Source organism: Zeugodacus cucurbitae, chromosome 5 (assembly GCF_028554725.1).
Source record: "Zeugodacus cucurbitae isolate PBARC_wt_2022May chromosome 5, idZeuCucr1.2, whole genome shotgun sequence".
Classification (NCBI taxonomy): domain Eukaryota; kingdom Metazoa; phylum Arthropoda; class Insecta; order Diptera; family Tephritidae; genus Zeugodacus; species Zeugodacus cucurbitae.
This window is the reverse complement of record NC_071670.1, coordinates 43,106,753-43,132,509: the sequence shown is the minus strand read 5'-3', so window position 1 is coordinate 43,132,509 and position 25,757 is coordinate 43,106,753. Positions and strand designations below refer to the sequence as shown.

Genomic DNA, 25,757 nt, shown 5'->3' with positions numbered 1-25,757 from the left:
ACTGTCACGGGCACTTTTTTACTGTGTCTGTGGATTCAAATTAGTCCACAAGACGCTCAATTGTTGATCTGACAGTACGATTATAATGATCATAAATTGGACGTAGCGCTCTTAAAGTTGAGGTCACTGACTTCGAATTACAGTGGTAAATTTTAATAATTTCGACTTGTTGTAGGATCGTATATCTTTCCATGATGAAATGGCAAACCTTGCGGGAAAAATATAGCATCGTTTGCTGTCTCTATCTGCTGCGTCCCTTTTGAGAAACCTTTCATATCAGCATAAATAAAAGCAATTGCCAATTGGACTTTTCAAATCCGTGAAATTTTGAATTTTACAAATCCCGTTATTTTTTGAACACACCACGTATAACGAAGTTGATCATTTGTGTAAATATTTTCATTGTTTAGTCATCAACTTCCATTCTTCTATACCTTTATTTAATCTATACCTAGTAGTGTTTCTGATAGAATAAAAACATTGTTTGTTTCATATGCATTTCAATTTTATTTCTCTAAAACCAACCAACAACATCAATGCAACAATTTATTTATAACTAATTAATTTTAAGTTTGTAGTTGATCTAATATTATATAACGTCTGTGCCAAAGCTTAGCAAAATTTTGTAGTTCTTATTTGGTGTTTCATACTATAAATGTGTTTTTGGTGGGTTGCTTCATGGAATATTTTGGAGAGGTCTCGTGTTAACATTTTTCTTTTTAATAAATTAAACATATAGTCAAAATAGTTATAAAATATTATGTATTTTCTAGAGCTAATCATATTATTAAGCTCTCTTAAGGGGTTATAAATACATATTTAAAAAATAATTTCTGAAATAAAAAAAAAAAAAAAATTATCATTGTCATTTCCGGTGACCCCTCTGAAAAAAGGTGCATCTGCGTTGTCAGCATAACTCCTGACTGGATCATCCAAAATGAAAAAAAAAATAAGTGTTTTAGGTTAGATCGTAAACTCGTGCGTGAACGAAGGAAAGACAAAAAAAGTAAAAATTGGAATTTTGACAACCATTTTTCCAAAAAAATAAAAATTTCGATAAAATTTGCTTAACATTTCATTTTTTTAAAGTAGTTGTAATCAAAAAAAGAAAATATCCTTCGTTCAAGCACGAGTAAATTGTATCTGGAACACCTGTTCAATATTTCACAAAAATCGGTTAAGTAGCTTTTGAGAACATTTGACAACCGATTTGAAAACATGGTTCCGAGAAAAACATGATTTAATACCTGACTTGCGACGCACACCTTCCAAAGGTTGTATCTCCGAAACTATTATTTGGATTTATGATGAAGAATAATTCAGGTATTGAAGAAATTAATAAGCAAAAACAAAAAAAAAAGTTTTTTTTGTATCCATGAAACCCATGTAACCCCTTAACAAAGATACATAAAATCTCTTGCGAAAATTTTATCAAGGTAACAAAAATCCTTAAACAATTTGATCCACTCTCTTTTTTTTATAAAGCTACGTCTACACAATTTTGTTTGTATGTAAATATAAAATATTCATATTTTTGCAATATTGGCAAGTTAATTTAATCCAAGCTTATTTAAATGTATATATATATTTTTCTATAATAGTATATTAGCATATGGCTTGCTTATAATATTTACTGTTATATATGTAAATAATTATAATATCAGTAATCACTACATTTGCTAATTGAATATAAAAGAAGCTCGTTGCTTAGTTAATATTTGGTATTTATTGCTATTATTTTGTTAACTATCTCCTTTGTTTGGTATTTATTTTCGATTTGTTTGAGTTTTTTGTTTGGTAAATGGGCCAAAAAATACTTGTGTCTCCACTTCCCATTTCATATAAATCATGTATTAGTTTTTCATAAATTTTTAAGCTCAATTTGTGAATATACTATATTTATATTAATAGCTCATGATATGATTTTTATTTAACTATTAATGTGTTTAAAATAAATATTCGTTCGTGGCTCCAGATTATTATGGGTTTACTTTTTCAACCTTAACCTTTTACTGTTTGCCAGGTGAACTCCTTTTTGTACATTCCATATGCCAGCCAATAGAGCAGATTGAAGAAAGCAAAAGACATTGGGAAAGCAACACGCGAAACACGATCTATCAGCGAGACGCTGTTCACATAGCGACTTCCTACAGAAAAATAATTGGATAATGATTTCATTAGTAGTGAGCAACTCACAATGAGATCCCTTCGAGCGCAAGTTTTCACATTACCTTTAGTCACCGCCGCATCACGTTCTCTCTGTCGTCGAAATTTATCATCGCCTATAAAACAAAGCCACATCTGTCTTGCCTTAGATATTACTGGTGGCTCTGTTTGTGTGGTACGTTCCATTGTGGAGGCATGTGAGGACGGAGCTGGAAAAATCTGTGTGGGGTCCTAAGAAAAAAATTAAAAAATAATTATCATAAATTCGATGCCTAGAAAGTGTTCTGATCATAACAGTTAAAATTCTGAAATATGGGGTATTTTAGGCATAGTTCAGACTGGCCGAGTCATCTAGTGTTTTAACAAATTCTTCCCACGACAAGCAGATATAGGTAGCTGAAATGGATTTGGCTTCAATTTGGCCAAGGACTATCATCTTGGAGAGGTTTAATATTCTACTTATACTTCCTTAATCTATAGGTTCAAGTCTTTTCTAACCAATGTACATTTTTGCATAATTTATAAAATTCTCACTCACATTATAAATCGGGCATATCATCGCATTGCGTTTGCAAAAGTTGCCAGCCAAAGTGTGTGGAATTTCGCAAACAGACTCATTGCTGTGTTTCACCGAGCAACTCTGTATGTCCTCTTCACCTTCATCATCGTCAGCTGCAGCTTCGTCAATGTCCTCCCATTCATCCTCGCTTATGGGTATCTCACCGCTGCCCACCTTTAACGTTATGAAAACAATAATTATAAACCAATTAGTTTCAGAATACCCGCGTTAAAAATTCCCAGACCTTTGTAAAATAATGCACACCCGCAAACTCCAACAACGTCGCAATGCAATAGAGAAAGCTCATCAAGAGAAACCAATCCAAAGCAGTAGCATATTTAACTTTCGGCAAATCGGTGCGCGAATCTAAACTAATCGTGGAGAGTGTGAGCACAGCGGTCACACAGAGACCAACACGATCACTCGTAGCTTCACGATGTATCCAGAAGGAGACCCACGACAGCACGACGATCAAAATGCAGGGTACATAAACCTACGGTGTTTATTTTAGTTAAAATTGTATAATTTTGTATTCTAAAAAAATATTTACCTGTATGAGAAAATAGCCTGTGTGTCGTTTAAGGTTGAAGGCCACGTGCAGCACTGAAAAGTCCCCCTCTCGTCTGGTGTAGGTGGAGTTACGCTGTTTCATGCTTATCAAATCGAATTGATTCAATGTCATGCCGGGCACAAAGGACACCGCGTCATCCTCACCCTTCCACTCGTAGACTAGTTGGCGATTTGTGTAACCGTCTGTTAAAAGTAATATATTTTTGAAATTTATCTTCGCAAAGTTTTTTATGTTTTACTCACAGCTGCCGATTATTAATGGACAGGATTGCCGATCCATCGGGAAGTTTTTCAGTTCCATGGGGCATGTCGCTTTAATTGTTAACCTGGGGATCGAAATTAGGGTGTGTTACATATGATTTTGAGTCTTTTTTGACATTTTAAGAACTCGAACTAATCTATGTTATTTCGATGTAAGGAACTTCAATGGAGATAATACATTTCTATTGAGTGTATTGGGTACTTGCCATTAGAATACTTTACAGGTGATCTGGATTTCATATTATATATTATTCGGATAAATTAGTATATACTTTTCTTTTAGGCTTACTTATGAAGAGTGTTCCAAAAGTCCATAATTCTATAGATTGATTCTTCCTAACTGCCTTACAGACTCTATATGGTTGAAATTTTTTCCAAAATTTCTTCTGTTCTTTTCTTAATTGGTCATCGTATCCATTTTCTAAGAGTTCTATTCTCGTCTTAAGAACCATTTGCCACGCAATAGAACTTTCGATGAACTATCCTAGATTCGTCCGTGCACTAGTGAATATATGTTTGACTAGAGAAAGGGGTCTCGGTTTTAATGTGGTTTTCCAGATGGAACATATATATTTTTGGAAAGAGTATCAGGTATACTGTAATCTATCACATATTTGGTCTTACGGCCTGTAGCAACGTGTTTACAGATGAATCTTCCTCTAACTATGCTGTTTGACCGAAAATATTGAGGTTTTAAACCTAAAATAGGCTTTACATTTGCGGATAGGGATATTGTTATAGATCCCGCGACAGAATGTAAGGTTCGGTTTAATGGGCTTTAAACAAATTTTTGAATTTTTTTTTTTGAATTTTCGGTCTCCATACAAATTGTGATTTGAGAAGGAAACGTTTGATGGAGTCCTTCGTTTATCTTCTGGTGAAGACTTTGGCTTTTCGACCAAGTCCTACTGGGTTTTGAAATATATTGTTTAATACTAACCTCATCGAGTATAGAATACCGCCATTTTGATCCAATCGCAACAGCTTATTGGGTACAGTAATTGTGTGTATGTGTGAGTGTTTTCCATTGAAGAAGTACGTGTCTGGTCGCCATATTTTGTCCAACATCTGGCAAAAAAATAGAAAGGTACTATTTATATCCAACACTTTACGACTTTCTATTATATCCAAGCACCTTAATACTGAGTGACAGACTCTGTATCGGCCCCTGGAAGCTCAAACGCTTGTCATGCCAATACTGGCGAAAGTAGCAATCCATTGAGTAGTCCATATCCAGCTCCGAGACTGGACCCATGCTGCGTATGAGTATGTTGGTACGCACCACTGTCGGAATGCCTGCACGAAGGAATATTTTCACTTAACTCAAATCACTGCGTATTAGCGTTAAGGCGCTTCAAAGAAGCTTTCACTTTTCATAGTTTCAGAGTGCTGACTCACCTTGTCCGTGCGTTGGCAGTTGTGATTGCTCATAGCTTTTAAGCAGATTCTCCAAAATGATGGAAATGTTGCGACTCAACATATCCGCCGATGCGGTGCGTTTCCGCATATTTGTTGCTGTTGTCACATTGGCATCCACACTTGCCGTTGTTGTGGTCGATGATGCTGCTGCTGTTGTTGGCGGCCACGCTGCAGTTATGTTACCAATGTTGTTGGCTGTTGCGTGCGGAGTGTCGTCAGTGGTTAAGTCCGACATGCGCTTAAAGCGCTGGGTTCTGTCGCCGGCGGAGGTGCTATGCACGTCGAATTCGGGCAAGGCGCGAAAGGATTCGTAGATGCGTGCAACTTGCATTGCGCGTGTAATGGTTGGTAGTTGTTGCTGTTGCTTCTCATGTTGTTGTTGTTGATACTCTTCACTTCGCACGCGTTCTCTGTCGACAGTGGCAGCAGTCGAAGCTGTGGCCTTCTCCGCCATTTTCGCGGACGCTTTTAAGCTGAAAGCCACATTAGGCGGTAAAAGACTGCAAGTTGTTCAAGAGAAATGCGTTCAGTGGATTTTTATATTTTAACAACTTGTCTGGGTATTTTTAAAAGCGTAAGATTTACCTCATCATCGGTGTCAACGCAATGTCGATGCTGTTATTAGTGACGTAAGCATGTTGATCATAAGTGGTTGCAGTGGTTGCCACTATGTCCTCTTTTCGCATACTTGTGTCAGTTGTTGTTGTTGGGAATTCACTTTTATAATGTACACTTTCCTGGTCATTGCCTTCATTGAGTGTCATTAGCGTATCTAGGCTTGTAGTATCATTGGCTGGCGTGCTTGTTGCTAGTGTTGTTTGATTTCCAGTGGCAGTTGGTACACCATGGCAGTGTAGTTTCATCAGGCCCACAAACATAACCAGGCTGAAAATGTGAACAATTTGTCAGTTTAGTATAGTTATAGGTTATAAGGTTCAATAAGTTTTCAAAAAAAAGAAGATCCGCTATTTGAGGTGACACAGGGTATGCGTCATGACCTAGTAGGGGTGGTATCAATGAATTAACTGAAAAGCATATGTTTCCAGTGCTCACCAAAGCCAGAAGACTTAAAACGATGAACTTTCCGGCGATCAGACAAAGTAAACACCAACTGAAAAGAAGCCCAAGTCTTTTACCTGTAGGAAGAACTGTTAATTGCTAAGAAATATTTGAAATGTTCTTCCCATAATTTGGAAGTCTCCTATATTCCAACTGGTTGATAGATCCCCACAAACATGGCCCGGGTGAGAGACATATTACAGCTTGAATAAGAGTAAGTAAGTAAGTCTAAGATCATTGGAGATGGTTTCTGGTCGAAGTGGTACTCCAATAGTTGAATGCTACAATTTTTAGAACCAATTGAAGAACATCCTTTTATAAATCATAGGCAAGTAAAGCTAAGAAAATTGACTCCCAAAAAAAATTATGGATAATTTAATTAAAGGATTGGGAATGCTGGGACATCAAGATAGGGCCCCATCGTTTAATAATTCTATCTTTTAGACTACGGATTAAACATTGGCCTAAATTATATATTTGTGTTGTCCGAAGTCCAAGAGTAATAATTCTATCTTTTAGACTACAGATTAAACATTGGCCTAAATTATATATTTGTGTTGTCCGAAGTCCAAGAGCAACTCAATTACTTTCCCACAACAAATTCATTCGACAGAGTTATCTATGTTACTGTTGGGGAACCAAACGGTAGAGGGTTACAAAAATATTCCATTTCTGGTGCTCATGTTAGCACTTTGAGTGCTCTAAGTTAAGGTATTCCCTTCCGTTTAAGAAATGATATGAAAGGTTCACTCAAGTGTTTCGAGAAATTAAATTTAATGTACACTTTTTAAATACAACTGCATTATTGGCTGCACCACCCACATATCAGTTTTTCTTCTTTTCTACCTTGTCCCTAACCCGTTTGCCAACGTTTAGTCAGTTCCCGTCGGAAACTCCTTAATCTACACCCAACGGAAGCTGCTGAGTCATGAACTACTTGAAAGTTATTTAATGTCTTGGAGTGGCATGCACGTAAAACGTAAACTACTCGTAAATGAGGCTGCAACAACGCAGAAATAGCACATATCTTACAAGTAGATAGGGTCTGTAGGAAATATTTGCTAGTATTGTTTTGAGAATGTAAATACAAGTGACAATTTAGACACCATCAAAACGATTTCGACTTAGTCGGTTAAAAAATAATATCAAAACTTGTATTTTAAATATGTTGAATAATACGTAAAGTAGGGGACCTCTACAAACGAGCAGAGTTTTATATACTTTTTCAATGTTGAAGGACCTTTGACCTTTCATTTACTACTTCTCAAAACTGTTATAACCTTTTCAGTTCTGATAGAGACGTCAGATCACCTTCTAGTTTCTTTTATCTTTATCTCTCTTCTATATCTATCTATCTTTCTTATATCGCTATCTTACTCTCTATGTCCGTCCCTCTCTTTATCTATCTATCTATATCTTTATCTTCCTCTCACTCTCACATTGCCGTGGACAAATTTCTGCAAATGAAATAATGTATAAATGGCAATATCAAATCAAATCTCGTCACAAAGTTTTCCTACAGATCCTTTCTTCACAAAGTCGATTGACATTCACATGAGTCACAACGTAACAATAATGACCATCTAATGACACTAAGAATGTGCAAAAGTCACATGGGAGTCATAAGATTGCTTAACAGCTTTGTTCTCCATGCTTTTACAATTTTACTTTTTTCTTTTTGTACTTATTTGTCATGAGCACATTTGTTAGTTTTGGTCACTTCGCCATTTCTACGTTTCGAAATAAAAGAAAAATGTGTAATATGTGACAAACAAAGAAAATTGTCACTCTTGTTTAGGCATTTATTTGAATTCCTCTTAGGTGAATACTAAGTGAAAATTATAAAATTAAACTAAAACAATGGATGGATGGATATGTGGATGTAAATATACAAAAGTATTTCCACTAAATGCCGGCCTCATGTCTAGCACACTTACTCACTGAGGGAGCATTTGCCCATGTGGTTACATTTAAGTGATTGCTTTAAGTGTGTCGTTAGTACATGTTTTTGGGATCTCTTGTTAGACATATAATCGATGGTTCTTTAAGGTTTAAAGGGAATTTACTCCTCTACAAAAATATTTATTAAATTTGTTTGACTATACCTTAGTGGACAAGAGTAATGTTTAGTTATGGTCCATTTTCACACTATTTTGAGGGGCCAATATATATAGAAAAACCTCTCAAATTTCATTAGGAAAGTTAATTCTTGTCTACTCGGTGGATTCGTCTAACGTATCTCAGTCTCGCGGTTGGTCTACTCTGACTGAACTTAATTAATTTCTATTATTAAAGTTGACAATCTCTTGAAATATTATTTCTTGTCTAAATTTCATCGATTCCATCCTTGTACTTTTTAGATAGGTGTCAATCATCATTTTGGGTATAATTCTATTCTATATAATTTCTTCAAATACCTTTCATTTGATACCACATTTTTTTAGAATTAAACATTTCAAGCAGGTGGCAACACTTCACGAAACTATCTTTGATATATGGTTTTTCGTAGACTTGTCCAGATTGATGACCATATTAAGTTTTCTTTTACCCATTTAAGTGAATATCAACGTTAGTGTTGAGCTGTTGAATCGAAGAGACCGAAATTCATACCGTCGTCTTCTGCCGATTTTAATCAAATGTCAACTATTTTATATAATGGTTATAACTATAAGCCCGCTTAAATCCAATTAGGGTGATATCCATGGCTTAATATCAAATTCATTGTTTATCTAATAAATTTTAGTTGATTAGACTTTTCCATCTTTGACAACATTCTTTGTATATCTAGGATCTCTGTTTTTGATATCTATAAGGTAACATCAAATTTATTTGATGAATTCTCCGACAAAATGTTTACTTAAATCATATTTATTTAATGCTTACGCTTAAGTACATAAACCTTTCTAATAAATTTAAATTTTGTCAACCCCTCTAAAAAGTAGGGGGTTTTTCATTGTACCAGTATTATTATTTTTTAATAGGTGGCAACGCTAAAATTGTTTTTGAATTAAATCATCGGAAAAAATTTATAATAATAATAATTTAAATTGATTTAGCATACCACAGCGATTGTGACGGAATTTTGTTGCGTAACACAATTTCGTTGCAGTCGATTAAATTCACTTTAGTACCAAAAATAGTTAATTCAACATAAATATGTAAATTAATTTAACCATATAATTATTATTTTTATTGTTATTGCATGCTCATCATCCCTCTACCATACTGATAACACATACATACATACATACACTAATTGTTAACATAAATGCATTTCAAAACTACTTCCCACCCACGCATTGTTTTCATTCGTTAATTGCCATACAAGTCGTCCACACACTCACTAAACCAAACTAAAGTGAATAAAAGTTAAAACACAAGTAAGTAAATGAAGAGAAAAATGTACACTCAAAAGGACTTAGCAGAAAGTGGACCAAAGCACCACTTGTGGCGACCGTGATTCTCTTTTCGCCATTCACACTTTGCCAGTACTTTTGACGTGTACAACAATTAAATTCTTCAGCGAAACTATTCACATACACGGCCATATTGTTTTCCTCCTGAGAGCGAGCGCTTTGTGAGTATGTTTATGTGTGTGTGAATGCATTTGGCTTAGAGCGTGTGCATTTTTAAGGACAAAAGTCATAGCGGCTCGTAGACTGGAGGTAGACGTAAAGCAAGTGCGTGGCAAACAACTTCAGTGGAGAAAGTAAGATTTTTATTGTGTTTTAATAATTGTTGGGTAATAAATGTAAGTTATGTGCTTTACATAAATTTCGGATTGCCTCCATTCTGGTGGATTTTCCATTGTTTTTTTTTAGAAATAGTAACGAAATTGCCAATATTTCCAATTTATTAATTCGAACTTTTTATGCGATTTCAAGTTAGAAATTAATATGCGGTTTACCGCAATGAATGCCATTTGGACTCTTAGATTACTGAACATAAATTTCAAACTAATGTGAAAATATATATGTTCAATATCCGAGAGACAGTGTAAGGTATTGTAAATTGGAGCAACGATATTCGTTCTATTTTACCAAGCTCGCTCGGTTGCTTTCAGAATTATTTCCTTATTCAACAAATTCCTTAGTTTATGCACATTTTGGTTAAGTGGAAAATCAAAAATGTGCAAACAATTAAAGAGATAATGCAAACTTTATTTTATCGTATTACTATAACATTACGATAATTTACGCTTTATGTTAATGAGAAATATCATTCATAATCGGCCTTATCGGCAATAATTACTCGCTACGATTCACTTTGAAAGAGATGTTGTTGTTCATAATATGTCTTATGTAATTCGTAGTAAAATTTACTGAAAACAAGTAAGGAAGAGCTAATTTGGGTGTCACCGAACATTTTATACTCTCGGATTTTATGTATTTAATTTTTTAATATAACACACAGTTTGATTCACATATTCGGCATATACCTTATATAGGTGGAAAACTCTAAATTAGGTATATGGGAGCTAGAAGAAGTTATGACCCGATTTCACAAATTTTTAGTACGGAGACATATTATTGGAAGAAAAATATGCCCTAAAAATATATGAGAGACTGAACTCATGTTGTATATAAGAGGCCTTGAAATCTTATTATCTGTTTTCGATTAATTTTAGAAAGGCGATCCCACACTATAAATGCAGTATTTGTGCAAAATTCTAGCGCCTAACTTATATATTGTAAAGTAAACGATTCAGACTGACTTCACAGTTCTGGTATATAGGAAGTAGGCGTGGTTGTGAACCGATTTGCCATATTTTTAGCATTTTTAGTGGTTTTCAACATAACTTTTGTACGTGGTTATAATCCGATTTCCTTCATGTTTGGACTGTATAAGGTAGTACCTAAAAGAAGCGACTCTAGAGAGTTTCCTTGATTTCTTTAGCAACTTTGTTGCGAGAGGAAAAAAAGTATTCCCTCTGAATTTCTTTAAAATATCTGAGAGATTTAACTATATTTTCGGTAAAAAAATTTGTAGAACCACTGAAGTCCTTATATTCGATATATAGGGTCTTGAATACTAATGGTCCGATTTCGACGATTTATAGAAGGGCGATGCCACTCTTTAAATGTAGTAGTTTTGCAAAGTTCTGTTCCGATATCTTCTTTAGTGCTTACTTTATATATTGTAAAGGTAACAATTCAGATCGGCTTCTGGTATATAGGTAGTAGGCGTGGTTGTGAAACGATTTGGACTATTTTCACAACATGTTATCGCCAGGATGCACGGACCATAAGTGGGCGGAGCCACACTCATTTAAAATTTTTTACAACAATTTGAGTGCAGCTCTTCCGTACTTTCTTTATAATGAAATTTAAGGTTTCTGGTATTTTTCCTTTACTGAATTAAAGAATTTTTAGACGTTTTCAACATAATCTTGGTATGCGAGGTACGCGTGGTTAATATCCGATTTCCTTCATTTTTGGGTTGTATGAGGTAGAACCTAAAAGAAACGACTGTAGAGAGTTTGATTGATATAGCTCTAGTGGTTTACGAGATATGTACAAAAAATTTAGTAGAGGGCGGGGCCACGCCCACTTCCCCAAAAAAATTACATCCTCATATGCCCCTTCAATGTGACATCTTCTGTACCAAATTTTACTTTCAAAGCTTTATTTATGGTTTAGTTATGGCATTTTATGTGTTTTCAGTTTCGCAATTTTGTGGGCGTGGCAGTGGTCCGGTTTCGCACAGATTTCGAAAGCAACCTTCCTATGGCGGCAAGAAATATGTGTACCAAGTTTCATCAAGATATCTCAATTTTTACTCGGTTTGTCTGGGGCTAAAAAAATTAAATATGGGATCAATCGTTTTTTAACTTAATAAAAATTCTCAATAAGCTAAATCCATAAATATTGTTTCAGATCTAATCTATCTAAAAGTACATATCTTCACATTATCCTGAACCCATTCTTTTGTTTCTTTTATACATTTTTAAATATATTAACAACCATTAGTACACCTTAAGAAATTCGAGGTCCTTTTAACCATTATATATTCCAAAAATTTTAATTTTAAGAGGTTAATGATCCCTTTCCCAATACTAAATGTCAATATATAACCCGTTTTCCCCACCCAATAACATTTAATAATCCACAAAAAATAGTTTGCCTTTACCTTAAAAAAGTTTACAGTTTGAAAATATTCACTTAAATTAACTACGCGCATGAAATTGTATTTATCAGTACTCGGCAAGCCCCATAAATTGAGTTATAAATTTTATAGTTTATCACGAAATTACTGCCAAACAATTTTTCAATTATTTTGCCGTTACTTCCACAGTAGTTAAGCCAGAAAATTGAAAAAGGCGCTAATTGTATTATTTCGTATTTATTTTTTACACTTTCAGAAATTGAATTACAAACACATATCCCCACAGAAGTGCTACCTGTAAAAAGTGACAATACATATACTACACACATATCCAAAGGCTCACACACATTCAACTTTCCTCGCAGTAAATATCGGTAAGTGACGCCTTTCATCTACTTATGAGCGCTTTTTACACGCGTGAATTAATGTATTTTTCGTCATATTTACCCGCGTCAAATAGTATAAGTTAGCGCATTCATTTTTCGCGCGTCGCATCCATCAACGCGCCACAACTTCCTGTTTTCATGCAGTTTCGCAGTTTTTATGTCGTTCACCATTTTTTGTTGTTATTTAATTTTTAACTTGTTTGATTTTTCGGCTGCCGCAAGTCGGTATTTACCTTGCACTTCAGCTCGGTTGGTGCGTTGTTGTCACTCGTCAGCTCATCGCTTCAAGAGGTTAATGGTGGTGCGCAAGCATGTAAGGTGCTGTTGGTGGGTAGTAGTGATACAGTTACTTTCCAACCAACAGGTTTTTTATCTTTCGCTGCAACATGCGTTCATATCCGTCATATAGGTTACGAAGTGTAGGTGTGGCCTTGAGAGATGGTGTGGCAAGGACACGTGGTGCCTTTATATGTAAATATATGAATCCATGTATAAAATGTGAAGCCCAGAAGCGATCTTGCTTCTAAATTTACATTTTTAAGAGAAATCAAGCTTTTTGTTTAATATGTATTTTTAGTTTAGTCATTTATATATGACAGAATTCTTCATTTGGTGTTTCTGAGTGAGTTTATCTAGATGAGGATAGTCCTTTTCTTTTTCGAGATCTTTACGTAGCGGAATACCTTGATGCATTAATATTTTACATATATAAACTTTTACTTATCTTTAAAGCCACTAATTGGAATATTAATTTTAAGACTTAATTTTCTTGGAAGACTGCTTATGGCGATCTATAGCTTTTATGACAGTTATCATATTTTTACTTAAACATTTTTTTGAAAAAGTATTTTCGTCTCTTCAAAGTCTTAACAATCAATTTTATGGCCAGAAATTGAGAGGTCAACGGAAATTTCACAAACTGCTGTCCCCAGCCTCTGACCCACTAAACTATACCGAAATCGATCTGATGTAATATGATTTCGTTATTCGTGACGTTATGTCTTTTGAAGAATATAAAGATAGACGAATTTATGAAAATATTTTATGGAAAGTTTAACTTTTGTGCCATTACCGTGAGCAAAAGTAATTCGCAACAAATAAGGAAATGCTAATCTTGGTTGCCTCCGAACTTTTTACACTCTCGCAATTTGTTGATTAAATTTTATTTTGATAACTCAATTTGACCCATATATTCAGCATAAAGTCCCATAGAATAACGAAACTCATCATAAATAGTATACTAGGGTTGAGATAATTCCTGAACCGATTTCCCTCAATTTCAAAACCAAGGTGCACTATATCCACGTCTATATTCTCACTTAATTTGGCTAAGATATTGCACATATTAACCGATTTATAAGGTATAAAACCCACTGTATTTTTGAAAAACCTATATATATATGGGAGCTTGGGGAAGTTATGACCCGATTTTAACCATTTTTGCTACAGAGACAAACTATTAGAAGAGAAAGATTCCCGCTGAATTAAATTGAAATATGAGAAAGATTTACTGAAGTTTTCGGTGAAAAATTAACCTAGAGCACTGAGTTCGATATCCGGGACTTTGAAAAGTTATAGTCCGATCTCGACAATTTTTCTATTCAGCTATCTTCATTGGTTTCTAATGTATATATTGTAAAGTGAACGAATCAGATGAAATTTAAAATTGAGCTAAAAGAGAAGTAGGCGTGGTTGTGAACCGCTTCATTCAGTCAGTGTAATTAGTATGTCAAAAAAATAGTATATACCGAATTCCATTAAAATCGGTCGAATAATTTCTGAGATATGGTTTTTGACCCATAAGTGGGCGACGCCACGCCCATTTTCCATTTCCGAGTGCAGCTTCTTTCTGCCATTTTTTCTGTAAAATTTAATGTTAGTGAGTTAACACACTTTTAGTAATTTTCAACATAACCTTTGTATGAGAGGTAGGCGTGGTTCTAATCCGATTTCACTTAATTTTATGGTGTATAATGGGGTGCGTAAAGGAAGGGACTGCAAAAAGTTTGGTTTATATAGCTTTATTGGTTTGCGAGATATAGTTATGGTTATGTTTCTGGTTTTCCATTTGATGAGTGTGGTCCGTGTGTGTGAGGTCCGAATTCACCCATTTTCAATATTGAACTTTACAACTTTTTACCTCTTCTAAACATGGAACACTCTGTGTTTCTTGTAAAAATTCGGATCACAGCACCATCTACAAAAATCGTTTTGTGTTTTAGCCACAAATGTATATTAATGTCTCAGAAATTGGAAGCTATCCATGTTTCCCCAAGGTATTTCATAGATATTTAAATGGGGGTTTCATAAAGCCATTTTTCCCTTGAGACACTAGTCTGTCTTATAAATTTTGCCACCTCTTGCTGATGTGTTCAATAGAAATAGCAATCAGAAGAAGATATTAAATAATACAGTTTTTCCTAGAGAAAGTACGGTCCTTCCTGTTACAAATACTATGGGGTTTGGTTGACACATTTCCGACCTGAACTCATACTACGATATACCATAAATTATTTCCTTTGCCTTTGGTTGAAACTCGGGAATCAGTTTAAATGTAAAGAATATAAAATGTGAGTAAACCAGTTTTTAACTGGTTGGTAACTAGTAGAAGACTACTGTCAGAACATTGCCGCTCAGTTATTTTTTTCACCCTTCCTTTTCCTGTATTTTTTTGTCTCCTCTCCATCATACCTGGAATTTAATTTGGTATGATTTTGTGTGTTACGATACGTGCGTGGTCCACTTAGCTTTGCATAACAGAGAAAAGCCACAGCATACCACAGCCATGAGGGACAACGTGACGTATGAGCAACTTTTGCCAACTGAGTCTATGTAGAATGTATGAAGAAAAGTAGCAGCTATTGTGACTTAAATTTTTGCACTAAAATACTTGAAGTCGTTGAGGCATTTACAATGGAATGTCTTCGCCTAGGCAATATGGAAAGTGAAGCTCATGGGGATCATGCCTACATGTGAGAGTGCCCTGAATGGCTTAGCATACCTGCAGGCGTGCACACAAGCTATCAATGCACGCAGCCTACACACACGCAGTTGGCATACTGCAACTGGACTTAGGCACTACATTTGCTTCCATTTTTTCTTCATTCAACATTCGAGCGCTGTTTAAAAGCAGCACGGCAATATCCACATTTTGTTTACACCAAAAAATCGCTGCCGGCTATTTGACTTGTGTTCTTTCAATCGCCGCACTTAAGCTTGCTTACTAACACACTCACAGTTGTAGAATTCTCGGCACGGGTCATTTCAAATACGCGTGCACTTGAATTGAAAGTCATAGCCCATACTCTACCCTCTATTGACATTGTTGTTGCTACTGTGTTGTCGCTTCTTCAACAGAAATCACCGAAAAAATAGGTCAATGGCAAATTATTTTATATTTCGCTAATTTGAATGGAACACTTGCTGCACAGCTTATTCACTCAGTCACCCTCCGCACTCTCCCCCTCCCGGCGTTATCTAGTTTTTACGCTTTGCTGCTTTGATGCCTCTGTTGTATGCATTTGCCTCGCATTTCGACATTTTTTGTCTGCGTCGCCGCTACTTACACTCAAATTGGGGGTGCCGAGTCACTTGTTGGTTTTCGTGTCTTCAATATTTATTTCGCCGCTGAAATTTATAAATTTGCGCATAAGGCGCTTTCGCATATTTTTCATAATTAGCCATCTGCACTTGACTTCGCTTAGTTAACTAAAGTGAGGCTTATGCATAACGCACAACAACAACAATAAAAAAATATTATAAAGTGCATCAGATAAGAGCTGTAATGAATAAGACTGTATATATTTGGAAATTAAAATTTTGATACAGGGTGTGTCATCTATATTGTGGGTTTGTGAACATTGACGTTTTTACATTTAATTATAGTATAAGAGTATATAGAGTATATTATTTTATATTAAAAGTGAGAGCAAAGCTCAAAAATGCTTGTCTGGGTTATTAAGAAATTTAAAATTAACGTAGATTTTCGTTAAACTCTAAGGCTAGACAAGAGGCTAGAGCAAATATTCAGTGTATAAAAGTTCTTTCTTTGGAGCAACTTAAAAAACCTAGACAATATAGGGCTTTAATCGAAAGTCTCAGATTGAGGTGATACAAATTTTTTAAGCCAAATCTTTTGCTCAGGTTCATAATCCATCGGGTAAATATCGGTATTTTTTTTATAAAAAATTGTAATAGAAACGTCTAATGAGGATTACTTTGTAGAAGTTTAAATGACTTACGAAACACTGAACTATACTCCCATAACAGAACACTCTTCAAATAATTTTAATTATTAAGCGTCTTCCAGCGCTTCCAGTAATTCCAGCGTTTCTTTTTATTACAACCTAACAGGTCTTTTAATATATCCTTTTTTAATTAATTCAATGAGTAGTTATGAGTAATAAGTTCGATTTTTTTTTTTTTAAATTTCAATGATTTATAAAACATTTAAAGGTAGTAGAAAACGAAGATATATTTTGCTTTTCATAGCCCTATCTACTGAAATTGATAAGACAACTTAAGGTAATTGTGAGTTATTCTCAATTAATTATATACAGATTGTACAGGTTAGATTCAGTGTTATATTTAAAATTCCTTTAAAATTAAATATTCCAAATTACAATGAAATGTATGAGAACGATATTCCAAGATTTTACCGAAAGCATTTTTTTTAATATTACTTCAATTTAGTATTTTGTGTAATGGCATAATAAATGTTTCAATAAATGCTTTTACGAATAATAATTGAATACTATTTTGACTAACAAAATACAAAAGGGCAGCCCTCAAAGGAGCATAGTTTCGCACTCTGCTTCTTATAGTCAAAGCCTGTCAAGGAAACATATTTACTGAACCTTCCTATGCATCTAGCCGATGGTGGAAACTCCAAACTTCTTACGTGATTAACAAGTAGCTTTAGGAAAATTTATATAATTACGAAGTTGAGGCAGAACGGCTTGTTTGTTTTTATTTAAAAATATTATCCATATCCATAGTTGTTTGTTTCAATGAACGATATCAAACGACACCAAAGCCTTTATTAAAGATTGGAGATTTAAGCCGCCTCTAAACGGTTGATGAATTTAAATTTAGCTTTCCGGTGAAAAAATATATTGGACTTTAGCCATTTCCAGTCTAGAAGCGACCATTATTAAAAAATTTTATATTTTTTTGACGTTAACCGAAAATTAGAATATAACTCAATTCCTGCTCAGGTACTATCCAAGCAATCACTGCAAGTCTTTACTCACTTTCCACATAAAATTTAAAATCCTCACTTTTATAATATTAAATATGCACTATGTAGTATATGCCTGCATCAACATACTACTTTGAAGGAAATGCAATGATGCATGCAAGCTGAATGGGGTGACAAAAAGTGCATTCAATTAAAAATATATTTTTTGCTTACGTCACAAACATCAAGAAAAAAGTAATGCTTTAAATGTCATAGTTATGGGCGCATAGTTGCAAGCCCACCAGCAAGCGTTTAAATTTGATTGCTTGTAACTGAGCTGTTGCACCAAATCTAATTCTAATTGTTGTAGCACACACATATATACATATGTGAGCACAACTAGATCTCATAACGAAAAGACCCACAAACAATGCTGAGACAGCTGCCACACAACGAATCGATAATTAATATTCAATAATTTGAAATCTCAAATCTAAAATCTGCTATTGCCAAAGAAAAGGCAGAGCAGCAGCACATATTTCTAGTGCTAAGCGAACACGCACACATACACATACATATATTATAAATTTATTGGTGTGTGTGGGTACACTTAAGCGTTCAAACAATTCCGCCACACACCAAAAACATACACTCACACTCAAAGTGACGTACTCATTTGCATTAAATTGACTGATTTTACTAAGCATGCGGGTATATTATATAAGTATGCAATCACTAATACATACATTTGTGTGTACGTGTGTGTGTGCGCATATTTTCGTAATTATGTACATTAGATGTCAATATGTCAGCCTCCAGCAGCAACATATCCGCATGCCGTTCTGCACGCTGGTGTAAATCTCTTTGTCATATTTTGCTGCTGTTGGCTACAGCATGTTCCTAGTGTTGTTGTTGCGGTTGTAGTTGCTATTGCACTTGCAGCACAGAGTAAACACTGCAGTCTATAGCATTTTGCTGTCTCAGCACAAACGCCAACGCTGTTGTCAACCATTGAATTGTTTAGGTTAAGTGTTGTAAGACAACCTCATTTAGTGTTTTTTGTTTAAAGTGTGTTGTTGTTGTAATAGTGATTTTTTAATAATCAATAATTTAATAAAGCTATCAGACAACTAAAATGCACACTGCGCTCTATTGCAATTTATATATGTAACTCGTTTAAATATTATTATAATTTAGTGGTGAATCCTTTGCTAAAAGCTTGCTCGTGGTTTTCCTGTTTCTTCCTCGAGCATCTAAATAAGATCCGATTCGATCAATATAAGAAATAATTCAACAAAATAATCATTAGGTTTTTCAATAAGTTTTCTTTCGAGAATTCATTCATAATTTGTTCTCTAAAAAATAAAACTCAAGAAAGATTTTAAATAAATTAAAATTAATTTAAAATTTACTAATTTGATACAAATATATTCATAATTTTAGTTCAAGTATTTACAATGAACCTACCTAATGTGTGCACGATCATAAACCTACCTACCTATCATATTTCCACCTACACCTTAATAATTTACTTACTCCCCTCAGCATATAAAAAAACAAACAACATTTTATTTAGTTAACCTATTCAACTCAGCTTACAAAAAAAAAAACAACACCTTATTCAACATGAAACAGCGTGATTTGATTTACAACAAGGATCGTGGTTAATCGTATCAATGCAACTGGAGCCGAGTGAAAAATCCATGCATTTGGTGTAATATGAGAAAATTAGTTATTTAAAGTGAAAAATAACTTAAAAGAAGTGTGCATAAAATAAAAGAAAGTAGGAAATTGAGAGTGTAATATTGTAGTGATAATTGTGTGAGAAATAAATGCATACAAAATATTCACATACGTACATAATTGTAAATATAATCACCTCATTTGTGCATATTGGGGAGTTCATGTGTGAACCTATTTTCATTTGCTCACCTCAACATGCAAATTCAACAAGCAGTGCTCTCACCTCATTTGTGCATATGGGGGAGTTCATGTGTAGATCTTGTTCATGTTGCTCACCTCAACATGCAAATACACTAAGCAGTACTTTCACCTCATTTGTGCATGTGGGGGAGTTCAGTTGTGATCTAGCACATTTTCATTTGCTCACCTCATTTTTGCATATGGGGAAGTTCACGTGTGACCTTGTTCACCTTTTCATTTGCTCACATCAGCATGCAAATACAATAAACAGTGCTTTGTTCGGCATGTATCAACATGATTTGATAAACAGCAAAGGCTCCAGTTATTCGTGCCAATTGAATAAAAACAACATGTGGAGCCGATCGGAAAATGCATATGCAGTGTATACGGTGTAGCTTGATAAATTATTGATATTACTTGAGAAAAACTTTTTACGACCGATGTAAAGTGAAAAAATTGTAAAAAATAGTGCAAATATGATAAAGAATAAAGAAATATTTAATGGTTTTAATTAAACGTATACAAATAATATGAAAGAATAAGAAAAATAGTGTTGTGAAAAATAACAAAATTATTTTAAGTGAACTTAAATTGAAATTGCGTGAAAATTAAATCAGAAAGGTGAAGAATAATATAAGAAATTAAAAATAAAGTGATGCAGTTCTAAGCAAGCAAGGAAGGAAACAACAAATACAACTAATATGGGGTTCAATAAGCAGCGGATAATTGAAAAATACGTGCGTATGGAAATTTTATGTGTTTATGTTTTTATATTAAATATTATATTGTTATAATAAGCTTACACAATTGAACGTGTTTCTCTAGATGGTTGGTTCCACGTATGTATGTAAGTAGTATGAATAGTGGCATGAATAATTTGGAATGTTGTTATATAGTGTTATAAGAACGTAAATATTTTAAAGTTATAGTTGCATTTTACACAAATTTTATTTGGAAATCTACCACCACAAAAGGTGCTAAGGACAGATGCCCAAGTGTGCGATTCGAAGCTGCCATTTTGAAGATTTTAGACTTCCAAATCAGCAATAAATTTAATAATCTTGATCGTTACTAGTATTCTATACACTGCTGAAGGTCAAACTAAGGCATGTAGTTAGTAGAATCGTTTTTTAAGCTATTTAGTCTGAAGGGTACGAAATACTTCAGAGAGTAAAGTAGTAAGATTTATTTTTGTCTTTTCTTTTATTTCACTTAAAACTATTTTAACACATATTTTACTTCTTGGGATATCACGTATTGTTGATTGTTTAGAAACCATTTTCTCAAAGGTCGATTTGCAAATTCGAAACATTCGATTATTGTTCTATTTGCGTTTTTCTCAAGCTTCAGTCCTGATCGTTTCCTCTCTTTACTCATATATGTATGTATTTCTAGAATTACTAATACATATAACATTCTTTGCTGCACTCAACCATTTATATAAAAGTTTTTTTATAATTTAAAAATATGTTTCAATTATTTTCAAATATTGTTATATAGAAGTTTTTGTCTTTCCTATTTATTTACGAATTTGTTTTCATTCATTAAACATTTCTGCCGCCTTCTCTCTTCATAAAATGTCATAACACAAGAATTGAAAGTTCATCCACTTTGTTTAAACTAAATTTGCCAGAAATTCCTCTTTGTGTAATTGCGTGCGATTGGTGAACTGGCGATTATCGTAAGCGAAGCGGACAAGCTGCGGGTTAGCCATCGAGCACGCCTGAAGTATGTGTGCCAGCATAATTTTAACTTTTGAACATTGTCATAGTAACTTTGAAGTAACAATTAACTAGCTTAAATATTGGCCAAATGCTGCTCATTGGCCAACAGCGATTAATAAAGAGATTGTGTCAAAGCCAATAAGGATGGTTGTCTTTTGATCGATTGATTAGAACTTTTTAATTTTCTAATAAGTGAAAAGTTTCAAGAAGAGGGAGATAGGCAAAAAGTAAAGACTTTAATATAATCGAAGTGTATATTATTTCGTAGTTGTTATTCATATTAAATGCGCCATTTAGCAATTAAGAATTGAATACAAACATTGATTATTCAGATTTGTGATGTATAACAGCATACATTTTTTAATACTAGCGGAATTTGCCAGCTCACCTAATCCTTTTATGTAGCTTTTTTGTACATATATGGCCTAGGGTGGGTCCTCCCTAGGTCCTTTATGGGAGCTTGTAAAAGGTGCTCGTGAATGGAATCTAAAAGTTCTCTTAGGAAGATATATATGACAAAGAAGTGGAACAGCTAGTTGTTTTTCACTCAAAAGTCTTATAGTATAATAGGGCTTTTAGTAATGGGGGTTTTAAGGAGACTGTGTTATCTGCTTCAAGTAGTAGTTCAATACATACATATGTACATCATTCTTTGAGAGTCGTGAGATCTAAATTTTTCTTATGTAAGTCGTCCATCCATGTATGTGGAGAAAAAACAAAATTGCTCAAAGTCTCTTATGGTTCGAATAAATACAGCTTGTTAGATGGTTTTTGTATGAAGAGTGTGGCCCCTTAAAATGTTACAGAGAAAAATTTATAATTTTTTTGCAGTGGTATCTAATACAGCTGAGACATATAGCAAATAGTACATCGGTCTAATCGTAGGGAATTTTATATTGATGCAGAAGAGGTTTCAAAGGAAAGAAGAATTAAATATTTGAATTAGAGATGTTATTTTTCAACCGAGATGTAACCGTTAGGTAAAAAAAATATACATCGCCAATATTTTGACTATATTTATTCATAATTTTTTTAAAATTTGGTGCTTGAACATCATTTTGGACACAGAGTTTATGTTGACCATCATGTTTAATTATTGTTGGTTTTCAAATGCTGTCACTAAAAGTAGTAGAGATTTTAAAGAAAAACAAAATTTAACCAAAGCAAATTTGATAACCGGAATCAAATTTGTTTTTGTTGAGTTTTGGTTTTCGTTAAGACCTCTTTAAAAATTTCAAAACCCCAGATAACACCCGAAATTTAAACTGGTGGTTTATTAGGTGCACATATTTTCGTCTGAATAGGGTATAGACACATTTAAAATCGAGAATAAATTGTATTTATTAAATTATTATTAAATATGAGCTTTAATAATAATATTGTAACTTTTTTTTACATTTTATATACCTTTTTTATTTTTAATTTTATTAATTATTTTGATAAAATGCATAAATATTTATAGCGTTTTCTATTCCCAAAAAATTCCAATTTATTCTATCCTGTACTTGGGTTTTCAAATAGTGGATTGAGTTGATCAGCATAATAGGAAGGCATTTTATTGTTTTTTTATCATGAAAAAAATTGAACACATTCAAAGAGATAATGCAGCATGTGTATAATGATGAAATATAAAATGACAGCATTTACATCGAGAAAAGAAGAATTAAGAACATATCGCTCATTTACTTGAATAGTGTCACAACTCAAAAAACACGATTTTTGAGTTGAGTATGCAGAAATGTGCGCAATTTCAGCGTCCATATTGTATAAAAATTTCATTCCGATGCGCAAAAAAATAAGCGGTGAAATAAGAATGTGCCGTTCTTAAACTTGTTATGTTGCAATATTTTTTAACCACAATAACGACACTTCTCAGTTGTGCCAGAATTAGTTATACTTGTTTTACGAAACAACCACATATTTTGTGTTACAACACATATTGTCATAGGGTGAAGTTGGTTTTCTTTTCAGAAAGAACGACGTATTTTGTGTTGGAACGATATTGGTGAAAATTAATTAAATTTTCCATATTGCTTTTTTTCAGCAAAAACGACACATTTGACTTATGACGGCGAAATAGATTTATATTTTTCACAAATAACGACATAATTCAAAATGGGTCACATTTATGCCCAAGAAAAAGCATTAGTACACTCTATTTGGTCCATTTCTGCTCAATATTGTATTTAATATATTACAGGCCACTAGATTTGTCAATAAACAGTGGCAGTTTTCTATATTTGCTAAATAAGAGACAATTAAAAACTTTAAACCGCTCTCCTGAAAAATTTACTTTTTTGAGTTGTGACACTATTCAAGTAAATGAGCGATATTATACTTCTTTCCGGTTTTATAAATTTCTCAATCCATTTTGGGGTAAAATATTCACTAAAGAACAATATTCCGTAATAGTATCCCTTAAAAGAATCCTTTTGATGTTAATCAGAACTGAGATCAAGACCACTTTCAGCGTTTTTTTTAGAACACGGTGCTATTTTTAGAATTTTAAAAGCTAGGTAATATTTAAATTGTTTAATTAAAAATTCTTGAGCATTTAGATCACCTCGTTAGAATTCAAATTTAAATTCCAACCGCTAAAGTGTTTCATACTTCCACCTTTTTATAGCGGAACATATGAATTTATTGGCTGCAATATTTAATTTTTTAAATTGAACATTAAGCGTCTAATGACACACTCAGAAGGACATCATTAAATGCAATAAATTATAGCCGTAAACACCAAAACGTGGATAACAAGCTTTGACAAAGCGGAGCGCACGAAAAAAGAATTCAATCAACCGAAATGCGAGTCAAATTCATAGCATGGTAACAGCTCATTACCATTCGAACAAATAATCATTTTTGTTATTATTATTAACATTACTGCAAGGCAAGAACTCACCACCAAATCAAAAGCATTGGACGTCTTAATATGAACATTTTCTTTTCGCACACACACACACACACACTTTCCAGCAGCTGCTTAAGTCGAAACATTCAAATTGGATTTGCACTATTGACTGGCTTTATTTGAGTAGTTGATGCCGATGAAAATTTGATTTTGAAAATTCAAAGTCGAAGCAATAAGCGATAAGCGTATCGACGCACAAAATCCCGTTCGCAGTTGGTCTGCCACTGACTAAGTGCACTGACCGTCAAAATTAAGCGCATTTAATGCCTTAAAAGCCCAGCAGCTTGCCGACGACTATTTGGCCGCTTGCCGGAATATTCGCGCGCCAAACCAAAAATGTACCGTAACACAGCGCGCCTATAGAGATTTGTGTGAGTTTCATGCGATTGCGACTGCGACGACTTATTGCCACGCAAATGGTTGTAATGCAACTGTCGAAGCTAGAGCCTGCTTGGCTATGCTTGGGCCACCACAATGGTTGTGGGTGTTAGGCGCGTATAAAATAAAGATGGACTACATGCAACGCATTGGCATAGAAAAGTAGGGGCGCGCAATGCCGAAGCGAACTGCTTCGACGTTGACGAAGTGCTGACGACGCCGCTCAGCTAAGCGTTGTGTGCGTTAGAGCGCCGGAAGCGTTGCGGGTGTGTTGAGTTTGCATGCCGTACTGTCTGGCTTGAACGCATTTTGGCGCCTAAAAGCAGGCAACACTTGCGAGTTACTTGCGAATTTCACTGCTCTCTTGCTTATTGCATGGTTTGCTTATGTTTGCGCTGCCTTCAAGTTAAGCTTGTTCGTGATTTTTTTTTAATGTTTGCTTTTAATGCTTCTTCTTCTTTTTAGGTTTCTTGTGCTTCATCTTGAAGTTGTGTTGTTTTATTTGCATAGTCGGCGATTTCTAGGCGACATGCGCACTCTGCAGTCACGTGTAGTTTGACACTAACACTTATACACGTCTATGTCTATAGATGTATATATTTTGGGTATGTAAATGTACGTTCACTTTTGTTTGGCTTGACATCTGGCATCGTTTTGCTGTGCATGTATTTGCGCTGCATTCGCATTGTAAATAGTTGGCGGGCAAATTTCATTCATGATTGATTCAGCACAAACACCAACACAGTTGCACGGTCTCTACTACACACACACACATATATTTACATAGCCACAAATGCATGCCAATTTCGCATAGTGTGACAAATATAGCGACAGACAATAAGGTGATTGAATAATTTAATACACAGACATACGCAGAAGTAGACCTGTAATACATATAGACATGTACATATGTATACTCCGAGCACCCTAAGCACCAGCGGTAACAGTGTGTCAGCTGGTGTGTTCTTACCAACAGTTAAGAAGCACTTTCACATTCTTGTTAGCTTAGTTGACATTGTTGTTGTTTTTATTGTTGCTATTGCTGTTTATATTGTTGGTGTTGTTGTTGTTGATTTTATTAGTTTATGTTATTGTAGTTGTTGTTGTTTATATTCTT

The 25,757-nt window shown here is 34.2% G+C and overlaps 2 protein-coding genes across 3 annotated transcripts in view; one reads left to right on the top strand and one right to left on the bottom strand.

Annotated features, from left to right (window-relative positions):
• LOC105216010 (G1/S-specific cyclin-D2) overlaps positions 1-25,757 on the top strand; it is a 209,998-nt gene that overhangs the window by 164,019 nt on the left and 20,222 nt on the right. The window contains exon 5 of one of the 2 annotated variants that reach the window (XR_008471509.1): positions 12,396-12,513. The exons of the other annotated variant lie outside the window; for it this stretch is intronic. The gene's annotated coding sequence lies outside the window, so the exon portion shown is untranslated. The remainder of the gene's footprint in view (positions 1-12,395; positions 12,514-25,757) is intronic. 2 annotated transcript variants of the gene reach the window in all.
• Positions 1,150-24,391, bottom strand: LOC105216016 (gamma-aminobutyric acid receptor subunit alpha-6). The gene is made up of 11 exons (XM_011190263.3): positions 24,254-24,391; positions 5,561-5,860; positions 4,955-5,475; positions 4,692-4,852; positions 4,497-4,624; positions 3,539-3,621; positions 3,276-3,478; positions 2,970-3,218; positions 2,705-2,899; positions 2,232-2,397; positions 1,150-2,147 (listed from the first exon to the last, which is right to left on the bottom strand). The coding sequence occupies exons 1-11, from the start codon at positions 24,346-24,348 to the stop codon at positions 2,002-2,004; spliced, it is 2,247 nt and encodes a 748-aa protein (XP_011188565.3). The 5' UTR covers positions 24,349-24,391; the 3' UTR covers positions 1,150-2,001.